The sequence below is a fragment of the Lithobates pipiens genome, unplaced genomic scaffold (assembly GCF_037356315.1).
Source record: "Lithobates pipiens isolate NorthernLeopardFrog02 unplaced genomic scaffold, aLitPip1_a1.2 Scaffold_27, whole genome shotgun sequence".
Lineage (NCBI taxonomy): Eukaryota > Metazoa > Chordata > Amphibia > Anura > Ranidae > Lithobates > Lithobates pipiens.
The window spans coordinates 35,682,690-35,694,914 of NW_027507788.1; the positions used below are offsets into that span (position 1 = coordinate 35,682,690).

General features: G+C 44.4%; 1 protein-coding gene across 3 annotated transcripts in view; it reads left to right on the forward strand.

Annotated features, from left to right (window-relative positions):
• LOC143933770 (sialic acid-binding Ig-like lectin 16) overlaps positions 1-12,225 on the forward strand; it is a 63,130-nt gene that overhangs the window by 13,729 nt on the left and 37,176 nt on the right. For all 3 annotated transcript variants that reach the window (XM_077456768.1, XM_077456767.1, XM_077456771.1), the window contains 2 exons: positions 515-892; positions 6,223-6,525. In XM_077456768.1, the coding sequence (XP_077312894.1) occupies positions 515-892; positions 6,223-6,525 (681 nt within the window). The remainder of the gene's footprint in view (positions 1-514; positions 893-6,222; positions 6,526-12,225) is intronic.

Here is a 12,225-nt window from a genome sequence, read left to right on the forward strand (position 1 = left end):
CACCCCTTGTCACGCCCCCTTAAAGGAGAACTATACAAAAAAAAAAAAGAAAGATTAGTTAAACCCAAAAGTGCTTTTTTTTAACCAATACTATTATTTTATACTGGCTTTTAAAATTTACAAATGGAAGTATTTAGAAATCAGATGAAAGGTTTAGCACTGGGAAAAACTTTTTAAAAGATAAAAAGTGCATTTTATATATAACGATATGGATCAGACCAAAATGAGGAGGAATGGGGGACAGAGGGACTTTGTTCTAAATCAGGGACAGTCCCTCGAAATCCGGGACAGTTGGGAGCTAGGCTTTACTGTTGTGAGTTTAGGAACACTTTAAGTGAAGCCGACTTGCATTGGAGTTGGCTTGCTGGCGGGCCCTGCCTCTTTGTGGAGGAGGGTGCAGCCGATTTGAGGAAGTCCAGAGCAAAGGAAAAAGATATAAAACAATTTAAACTGACTCCATAACGTTACAGTTTATCCTTAAAAGAATAACGTATATATATTTTTCTTTCTTCAGATACTACTATCTTGCAAACTGATCATTCCAAATACACAGTAATTGTACAACGTGAAATCAGGGTGCAGAGAGGACTATGTGTGTACATTCCATGCACATTTACTGTGCAGTCTGGAACTCCATCAATGGAAGCCTATGGGATCTGGTACAAGGGCGATCCAAACGGAGAAGTTGCTTCTTCTCAAAACCCTTCTAAGGCTCCTCCACAAAATCCGGGACGGATCTTCTTTACAGGAGACGCGCCAAAGTTGGACTGCTCCATGTCTATAAATGATGTCCAGTCTAGTGATGGTGGTACACCTTATTTATTTAGACTTCAAGATGTTGGAGGAGGAAGCTACAACTATATAAATTACAGGATCCAATTAACTGTTACAGGTGAGTTCCATTATTTCAATCATTAGGACAATAAACCCATGTTCCTGTATTTTTGATTTTCCATTTGGATTTTTCCGATCCATGTCATAAAGTATAACTAAAGGCAAAGCTTTTTTCTTTCGTTTTGGATAGAGTGGAGAGGGATTAAAACCCCTGTCTGTTTTTTATCTGCCTGTGCCCCTATTAGAGAGACACCCCTTATCTATTTGTCCTGTTTATCATTATCATTTACGGCACTACCGGCCTGGAGATTGCCTGTTCTCCCTGAGCCCTGCGTGGACTTCCTCCATGCTGATAGGTTAATTGGCTTCTCTCTAAATGGGCCCTAGTGTGTATGAATGCGAGTTAGGGGGACCGTCACTGTAGAGTGTAAGCTCCTTGAGGGCAGGGACTGATGCGAATGGACAATGTATATGTAAAGCGCTGCGTAAATTAATGGCGCTGCATAAGAACCTGAAATGAATAAATAAATATACCATTGACATAGCTTTCAACTGTCCCTGATTTCGAGGGATTGTCCCTGATTTGGAGCGATGTCCCTCTGTCCCTCTCCCCCCCCCTCATTTGTCCCTCATTTTGATCTGATCTATATAGTTGTATATAAAATGCACTTTTTATCTTTCAAAAAGTGTTTCCCAGCGCTAAACCTTTAATCCAAATCCTAAATTGCTGCATCTGTAAATTTTAAAAGCCAATATAAAGGAATAGCAGTGATTAAAAAAAAGTCCTTGTGGATTTAAAGAGGAAGTAAACCCTGATGAGTTTACTTCCTCTTTCATTCCCTGCAAAGGCAAAGCATAATGGACTACTATGCATCGCATAGTAGCCCATTATGTGTCACTTACCTGACACAGGAGCCAGCGAAGTCGCCGCTGTCCCCCGTAGTCCGGCGCATCCATCTTCTCGGTGGGGTCTCGCAGCTCCGCCGCTGTCATTCGGCGGAGCCGCGATGACGTCACTCCCGCGCATGCGCACGGGAGCCGACACACGCGGCAGCTCCATTATTGGAAATGCCACACTCACTGCGCCTGCGCGCCGCTGTCTACGGTGCATGCGCTGTACACAGCGGTGCCTGTCTTCGGGCAAATATCTCCTAAACCGTATAGGTTTAGGAGATATTTCTTGGACCTACAGGTAAGCCTTAATCTAGGCTTACCTGTAGGTCAAAGTGGTTTGTAAGGGTTTACAACCACTTTAATTAACCTTTTTTTTGGTTAATTCTCCTTTAAGTGGGTGTGACAGGGGGGTGTGTCTTATGCCTACATACGTTTGTTAGTAGGTGTCCCTCATTCCTATATCAAAATGTTGGGAGGTACGCATTGAAACTGAAATAAAATGCCAAATTTTGGGTTGTCACCACGACAGGAGCGAAGGGGAAATCTTCCAGTGGGGACACAAGTTCTGCTGACAACCTCACTTTGGAGGGATTTCCACCAACTTCCTGTTTTGTTCATGGGACAGGAAGTGAAGGGAAATCTCCCCACTGGGACACACATAGAAAAAGAAAAAAAAAAACTGACAGGGGTTATAACTTTAGTCAATGACAAAGGTCTTGTATGGGCAGTCATACATTTCATAACTTCCCTTTTTATAGTATGTTGGTATTGTGTTGGCTATTATTTGGGGTGGTGTTAGAGAAAGTGGTGTATTTGGTAGTTTGCATGTTCTTTTAATCTGTGTTTTTTTATTCTATGTTATATTTGAATGTAATTAAAAAGTGTGAGCTGGAGTTTGGATTCAGTTTGTTAGTATATCTAAATCTGCTAGTACGTCTAATGCCCCGTACACACTATCAGACTTTCCGACAACAAAACTGTGGAATTTTGTCCGAAGGGTGTTGGCTCCAACTTGTCTTGCATACACACGGTCACACAGATACACAAATGTTAGCGAACAATTATGAACGTAATTGTCCGACAAAAAATGTTCGATGGAGCATACACACAGTCGGACTTTCAACCAACAAGCTCACATCCAACATTTGTTGTCGGAAAATCCGATCGTGTGTACGGGGCATTACACTCCCCTCACCTGCAGAGTGACAATGCTGCTGTGCCCCCTGTACTCATTCCTCCAGAGTGGCTGCACTCTAATACAGGAGGTGTGTTACTGGCCAGATCACCAGCTGAAAACAGAGGGGAAAAAAAGCCTAAAATAAAGAACACTAATGCAGCCATCACATCTAATGATTGGTATGCTGCAATATGTAACATTTTTGGTTTTGGGTTTTAATACCGCTTTAACCACTTCCCATCCCGCCCATTATCATATGACATCCGCAGGAGGGATCTCCCATCCTGGGCGGGCATCATATGACGTCCTGGGCTTCCCGGCCACTCGGGATCCGATGCACGTGCCTGTCGGCCGCGATGTTCGCCAGGCACCCGCAATTGCCTGTTAACAGAGCAGGACCGTGGATCTCTGTGTGTAAACACAGATCCACGTCCTGTCAGGGGAGAGGAGACCAATCCTGTGTTCCCAGTACAGAGGACAACCGATCGGTCTCCTCCCCTTGTGAGTCCCCTCCCCCTACAGTTAGAATCACTCCATAGGTAACAAATTTAACCCCTTGATCGCCCCCTAGTGTTAACCCCTTCGCTGCCAGTGACATTTATACAGTAATCAATGCATTTGTATAGCACTGATCGCTGTATAAATGTGAATGGTCCCAAAAGTGTCCGAAATGTCCGCCGCAATGTCGCAGTCACAATAAAAATCGTAAGATATAAATAAAGATTGTTACCATTACTAGTTAAAAAAATAATAATAAAAATGCCAGAAATCTATCCCCTGTTTTGTAGAAAATTTTGCGCAAACCAATCAATATACACTTATTGCAATTTTTTTACCAAAAATATGTAGAAGAATACGTATCGGCCTAAACTGAGGAAAAAATAATTTATTTATTTTTTTAAAAATTGGGATATTTATTATAGCAAAGAGTAAACAAGTGTTTTTTTTTTTCAAACTTGACGCTCTTCTTTTGTTTATAGCGCAAAAAAATAAAAACCGCAGAGGTGATCAAATACCACCAAAAGAAACCTTTATTTGTGGAGAAAAAAAAAATAAAAATTTAATTTGAGTACAGTGTTGCATGACCGCGCAATAGTCATGCAAATTGCGACAGCGCTGAAAGCTGAAAATTGGCTTGGGCAGGAAGGGGGTGGTATTGAAGTGGTTAAGGAGTCTCTGTCAGTTTGCCCATTTAGTTTTGCACATTTTTAAGGAAGGGGAAAAGGGGAAGCTGCCCTGGGCCCTGTCATTGTTGTGGAGCCCAAAGCAGCTGCCTCATACTTGCCAACTATCCTGGGTTTAAATTCCCACATCCCTTGAGGTTTTAGTCCCGCGCTGTGTCCCGATATCTCAGTGTGAAGTGCTGCTACTAATGCTGCCCAGCTCTGCCCTATTGTTGTGTACAGGTGACTCACTGGCAGACCCTGTGTTTACATGTAAATTACCAGCATTCATATGTAAATAGCAGTGGCATTTATATGTAAATAGCGATGGCCGGCGGCATTGATATATATATCATGCCCCCCTGAGGTCATATCCACAGCAATCTCTAGCAACCAATCAACAAGCAGAAATCATGTGCTGTAACCTCTAGCAACTAATGAGTGAGCCGTAATGTGTGCTGTAACCTCTAGCAACCAGTCAGTGAGTGGTAATGATACACTGTAACCTCTGGCAACCAATCGCAATAGCTGCCTGATCTGACTCAGTAAACAGATTTTGAGTCTAGCTGCTATTTATTGTATGTCTCGGAGAAGGTGGCAAGTGAAACTGCATGGGGAGGGGCCCAAAGAAAAGTTTTGCCCAGGGTCCAATCAATATTAAAGACGGCCCTGGAGTGAACACCTGAACTATTTGAAGTTAAACACAATGGGGGGTGGGATATTGCATCTTGATTGATGGAGGCTTCACCTCCCTCTTCTTAATTTAAGAAACAGACTGGAGGGGTGTGACAGAGCCCGTAACTGGCAGAAATCCGCCCACACAATGTTACTGCAAGAAAATACTAAAGATTTGATTTCAAATATAAATTTGTATGATAATTTAAAACAGTTGATTGATGTTAATTATTTCTTTTTACTCTGTATTCCAAAGGCTGTTTATTTATTTTTAACATGTGACCAGCAGAAGAGGCCTAGAAGCTCCTTTCTGTCCCTTTTGTTTTATAAGTGATCACATTTCCTTTGTTCTCTGCTGCATAAGAGCTAGGGAAAGAGAAACAGCAGTACACTGATGTTTCCAGTGAATGGATATGTGTGTGTGTGTGTGTGTGTGTGTGGGGGGGGGGGGGGGGCGGGGTTGTCAGGACAAGCCTGATCATTGTAGACAAGCTCACACAGGGGTTTATTTACTAAAGCTGAATAGTGCAAGATCTGGTGCAGCTCTGTATAGGAACCAATCAGCCTCCGGGTTTTATTGCCAAAGCTTAATTGAACAATCTGAAGTTAGAAGCTGATTGGCTACCATGCACAGCTGCAACAGATTCTGAGTGCTCCAGTTTTAATAAGTACCCCCCTGATTTCATAGGGAACTGACTATGCTGTGCTCTCCTGCTTAGTGTGGTCAGTTTTTAATAGGAACATAGAGGAATTGTCAGGGTCACCAGGGATTTCACACAAAGGAAGCAATACAAAGAGAACAGGAGACTTCTTCATACAAGTAGGGTAGGGACCGATGTGAGTGTGCAATGTACAGGGATAGGGACAATTGTAGATACTCACTCAGGTTGAACTGGATGGACTGGTGTCTTTATTCAACCTTACTAACAATGTAACTATGTAAGTACATGGTACAGCAGGTACATATTAGGAAAATGAAATGCTGGGGTAACATATTCTTTAGTTGGTGCATGCCCCCTCCATAAATTGATGTTCATTTTCTATTATCTCTAATGCAATAGTGGTCAGCAGAAGCTTAGAGGGAAGCTGCCTAAGTCCCTCACCACTGGTGCTGAGTGATGGTCATGTTGGCACTACGCAGGCAGCGCCAGGAGGAAGATCACTTCACCCAGTTCTGTTGGCATACAAAAGGACAAATCACTCTGACAACCAGAAATTCTTGCTTCATTAGCGGTCTTCTCAGGTATTGAGCTCCATCTATGAGACCCAAGGAATGTGTCCCATGTGTCGGGTATCTAGTGAAGGCCACGGTAGAAAACCAGAAGGTGTGAGGCTGCGTCACGTGTACATTATACACATAGACACGGTTATTTCCAAATGATCAAAACCTAAAAAAAAAAAAAATATTAAGTCCATAAAATATTGATTATGGGAACTTGGATAACTTTCTTTTTAACCAATCACTTCCTCTTTTTATAGAACTGACGGATAAACCAGTGATCACCCCGGTGACGGCGTTATTGGCTGACAAGGAGGTGACATTGACCTGTGAAAGTCCTGGAAGGTGCAATGGCTCTGCTCCTCTGATAACCTGGAATAAAGGACGAGTACAGGGGTCAAGTGTCACCTATCAGACCATCCATCCAGATGGCAACAAGACATACTACTCCAATATCACATTCACTCCATCCAAGCAAGACCACCAGTCACCCCTAACTTGTATTGTGAACTTCCAAGCAAGTTCTACATCAACCAGCACTCAGATCAATTTAAATGTTGAATGTAAGTCCAATGTACAGGTAAGTCTTTACATCTAACACATGATCAGGCTCAGTCCATGAAGGTCATTTTCAAGAAATTATAGCTTTTTTCTTTTTTACAGCAAAATGAAAAATGATAGTCAGATGGCTAAAATAAGGATACCTACCGTTGCTTTAAAATATAAGTACTACTTTAAAAAGCAATTGTATGGCTGCACTGCCCCATTGTGAGAACTCCATGGGACTTTGGGGTTGATTTATTACAACTGGAGGGTACAAAATCCGGTGCAGCTCTGGGGGGGAACTCAAGAGGGTCGATTTACTAAAGGCAAATTGACTTTGCACTTTGCAAAGTGCAGTTGCCCTCTGCAAGTACAGTTTCTCCAGAACTAAGTAAATGAGGTAAGGCTCCACTTTGCAAAGGATACCCAATCACCTGCAAGGAAAATTAAAAAAAACAGCATTTTTGCTTGCACATGATTGGATGATGGAAGTCATCAGAGCTTCTGCTCATTTACTAATCTCTGGAGCAGCTGCACTTGCAAAGGGCAACTGCACTTTGCAAAGTGCAAAGGCTATTTGCCTTTAGGAAATCAACCCCAAGGTATCATCAGGAGAGCATAGCTCTCAACAGTCCCTGATTTCGAGGGACCGTCCCTGATTTGGAGCAATGTCCCTCTGTACCTCTTTCCCCCTCATTTGTCCCTCATTTTGGTCTGATCTATATAGATGTATAGAAAATGCACTTTTTATCTTTGAAAAAGTGTTTCCCAGAGCTAAACTTTTCATATGATTTCTAAATTGCTGCATTTGTAGATTTTAAAAGCCAATATATAGGAATAGTAGTGGTAAAAAAAAAGTCCTTGTGGATTTAATGAACTTTTTTTTTTGGTTAATTCTCCTTTAAAGGGGTGTGGCAGTGGGGCGTGTCCTATGCCTACATACGTTTGTTGGTAGGTGTCCTTCATTCCCATCTCAAAAAGATGGGAGGTTTGGGAGAGAAGCTGTTTGATTGGACGCCGCTGCCCTGGATGACCTCATTTGCCTACTTTAGTTTAGCTTAGCAGTGTCTCCCGTCCGTTGGCGCACATTTGGACACTGGGGTTGATTTACCCAAACTGGAGAATGTGACGTCTGGTGCAGCTCTGCATAGTAAACAATCAGCTTCTAAGTTTTATTGTCTAAGCCAGTGATGGTGAACCTTGGCACCCCAGATGTTTTGGAACTACATTTCCCATGATGCTCTTGTACTCTGCAGTGTAGTGGAGCATCATGGGAAATGTAGTTTCAAAACATCTGGAGTGCCAAGGTTCGCCATCATTGGTCTAAGCTTTATTGAACAAGCTGAAGTCAGAAGCTGATTGGCTACCATGCAGAGCTGGACCAGATTTTGGAAATAATAAAAGCTCCCATTAGTGTAGTATTTAAATAAAGAATTTAATAAAAATAAATATATCACACTTACAAGAAAGTTGCAATATAGCGAGATATAAAATCATCAGTGTCCATGACACTCTCCCTGCTTGCTGTGCTCCGCAGAACTACACCTCCAACTAGGCAAATGTGATGACGTCAAAACACCTCCCTATGCAGCGTTTCGTCACAAGTGGACGTCATCTGGGGATTGCCTGACAATCAACCCCTCTGCCAGCTATACTCTGCGGCCCAATTTTATGAATGAGTTGGGCTGCGATGTGCATATCCCATTGGATCATAATGGAGAGCGGAGCCTCTCAGTGAATATAGGGATTGATTTACTAAAGATCAATAGTCTGTGCACTTTGCAACTGCAGTTGCTCCAGAGCTTAGCAAATAAGGGGGAGCGCTGTTGGAATTCATCATCCAATCAGGTGCAAGCAAAAATTATGTTTTTTAAATTTTATTTTTATTGCATGTGACTGGGTATTTTTTGTAAAGTAAAGATTTACTTCATTTAATAATCTTTGGAGCAACTACACTTGCAAAGCGCACAGTCTTAGTAAATCCATCCCTTAGCCTTTAGTGTTCTAGCAGAGGACTGCCTAATCACATTTCTTAAAGCATAGCTCCCAACTGTCCCTGATTTCGAGGGACTGGCCCTGATTTGGAGCAATGTCCCTCTGTCCCTCATTCCTCCTCATGTGTCCCTCATTTTGGTCTGATCTATATATGTAAATAAAATGCACTTTCTATCTTTCAAAAAGGGATTTCTCAGCGCTAAACCTTTCATCTGATTTCTAAATTGCTGCATTTGTAAATTTCAAAAGCCAATATAAAGGAATAGTAGTGGTAAAAAAAGCAATTGAGGGTTTAACCAATCTTGTTTTTTTGTACAATTCTCCTTGACAAGAGCCCATCACAGACTAAGGGCCCTTTTGAAAAGTAATATGAACTTGCAGTAACTGCTGGCAGGAGTGTTTCCCCTCACTCTGTGGATCTGCTCCGTGCTCCACTACTCAGCAGATCCTTCTTGGGAATTTAGCACAGAATTCTGCACAATTTAGTAGCAACAGCCCCTTTACAGGCTAGGCCCCTATCTTGAATTTAACACAGTTCGATGCGCTCCACATATAGGAGTCCCTCCTCTCTCCCGAATGGTGTTGCCAACCAGAGGCGTAACTAGAACCTTCAGGGCCCCGGTTCAAGAAACCACGATGGGCCCCCCTTCTGCCCGAGCCCTGGGCCTTCAATTTTGGGAGGGTGTCTATGGACATCCTCCCAAAAAATTGCTCCCCGCATGCCCCCTGGGACATGCATCCAGTGCAATCACAGCGACCCTTTACCATGTGATCAGCTGATCACATGTAAACAGACTTGCCGGTAATCTGCAGCCCTTTCCTCCCACGCTGTGTCTGTGTTAGGAAAGGACTGCTGTGTTTGTTTACACTGATAATCAGTGCCCCAATCATCAGTGCCATCGATCATTGCTCATCAATGCCACCTATTAGTGCCCATTAATGCTGCCTATCAGTGCCCATCAATTCCGCCTACCAGTGTTACCTATCAGTGCTCATCAATGCCACCTACTATTAGTGCTCATCAATGCTGCCTATCAGTACCCATCAATTCCGCCTACAAGTGTTACCTATCAGTGCTCATTAATGCCGCCCACAAGTGTTACCTATCAGTGCTCATCAATGCCACCTATTATTAGTGCTCATTAGGGATGAGCTTCGTGTTCGAGTCGAACGTACGTTCGACTCGAACATTGGCTGTTCGTGCGTTCGGCGAATTCCGAACGTTTTGGCCGTTCGCGTCAAAATTCGAGTGACGCGCGCGCGGACCAGAATGCACTGCGTTGGCGCAGTGCATTGCTGTCCGATGATTGGCCAAGCATGCACTGTGACCCCGCATGCTTGGCCAATCGCAGCGCCGGCAGCGAGGAGAGCCATGATTGGCCACAGGCATCCTGCCTGTGGCCAATCATAGCTCAGACTGTGTAGTGCACGCCCCACACTATATAAGGCCGCCTTTAAGGCGGCCTCCTGTAGTGTGTTACTTTGCATCTGAAGCAGTGGGTGTTCTGTGTACCTTCAACACAGTACACACCAATCGTTTTTGGCTGATTTCCTATCTTGCTGCTGTGTAGTGGTTGTTGTCTGTGCCCTGACTGCAGTATACACCACTATATTCACCTCACCTATATAGCTAGTGATCTAGCTTTAACCACTTAACAACTGCCCATTGCCGATTAACGGCTTCAGGGCGGTTGTTTAACTCAGAGAGGCCGTTAATTAACGGCCTCCCAGAATTCTGCTCTCGCGTGCCCCGAGGTGTGCGCACTCGAGAGCATCCGTGACCGCCGGGTCCATAGGACCCGGCACATCACGATAAACGGCCGCTCATAGCGGCCGTTTACCACGTGATTGCTCCGTCAAATGACAGAGTGATCACTTGGAAACAAACCGGCATCATGTTATGACGCCTGTTCCTCCCTCCCCTTTCTGTACCGATCGGTACAGCGGAGGGGAAAGAGATCGGTGTCAGCAGCGATGTGGGCTGCATCTGCAGTGCCCACATCGCTGCTCACCGAATTTAACCCCTCAATTCCCTGCCAATACTCTGCAATACCAGTGCATACTCTGCAGTACCCTGCCATTACTCTGCAGTACCCCGCCATTACTCTGCAGTACCCCGCCATTACTCTGCAGTGCAGTACCCCGCCATTACTCTGCAGTGCAGTACCCTGCCATTACTCTGCAGTACCCCGCCATTACTCTGCAGTACCCCGCCATTACTCTGCAGTGCAGTACCCCGCCATTACTCTGCAGTGCAGTACCCCGCCATTACTCTGCAGTGCAGTACCCTGCCATTACTCTGCAGTGCAGTACCCTGCCATTACTCTGCAGTGCAGTACCCTGCCATTACTCTGCAGTACCCTGCCATTACTCTGCAGTACCCTGCCATTACTCTGCAGTACCCCGCCATTACTCTGCAGTGCAGTACCCCGCCATTACTCTGCAGTGCAGTACCCTGCCATTACTCTGCAGTGCAGTACCCTGCCATTACTCTGCAGTGCAGTACCCTGCCATTACTCTGCAGTACCCTGCCATTACTCTGCAGTACCCCGCCATTACTCTGCAGTACCCCGCCATTACTCTGCAGTGCAGTACCCCGCCATTACTCTGCAGTGCAGTACCCTGCCATTACTCTGCAGTGCAGTACCCTGCCATTACTCTGCAGTACCCTGCCATTACTCTGCAGTACCCCGCCATTACTCTGCAGTACCCCCCATTACTCTGCAGTACCCCCCATTACTCTGCAGTACCCCCCATTACTCTGCAGTACCCCCCAATACTCTGCAGTACCCCGCCATTACTCTGCAGTACCCCCCATTACTCTGCAGTAACCCCCATTACTCTGCAGTAACCCCCATTACTCTGCAGTAACCCCCATTACTCTGCAGTACCCGCCATTACTCTGCAGTACCCCCAATACTCTGCAGTACCCTGCTATTACTCTGTAGTACCCCGCCAATACCCCGCCAATACTCTGTAATACCCTGTCATAAATTGCCATACCCAGCCATACTCAGAGATACCCAGCCATACTCGGTGATACCCTGAAGTACCCAGCCATAGACGCCCCCCACCCCTCACCGCCCTCCGGTGCTTCTACCAACTCGCCAGTACGATCAAAGCCAGAATCTTTTTTTAAATTTTTTATTTCAGGCTTCCCAGCCTAGAGGTGAGATGTGGGGTCATATTGACCCCCCAGATTTCACTGTAAAGAGGACCTGTCACCCCATATTCCTATTACAGGGGATGTTTACATTTCTTGTAATAGGAATAAAAGTGATCAAAAATATATTTTTGGGAAAAAAAATGTCAAACTAAAATAAAGTAAAATGAACAATAAAAAAATAAAATAAAAATGAAAGCGCCCATGTCCCCATGTGCTCGCATGTGCCACACATGTGAGGTATCGCCGAGAATGTTAGAGCGAGAGCAATAATTCTAGTCCTAGACCTCCTCTGCAACTCAAAACATGTAACCAGTAAAAAAATATTTAAAGCGTCGCCTATGGGGATTTTTTAAGTAGCGACGTTTGGCGCCATTCCACGGGCATGTGCAATTTTGAAGAGTGACATGTTTGATATCTATTTACTCAGCATAACTTCATCTTTCACTTTATGCAAACATTGGGCTAACAAGTGGTTAATAATAGAGCTTGCAGTCAGTAGTGTTAGGAGATAGTGCGTGCTGTCTGCGTGCTCTGTACCCAGTACATACCGCTATAATAT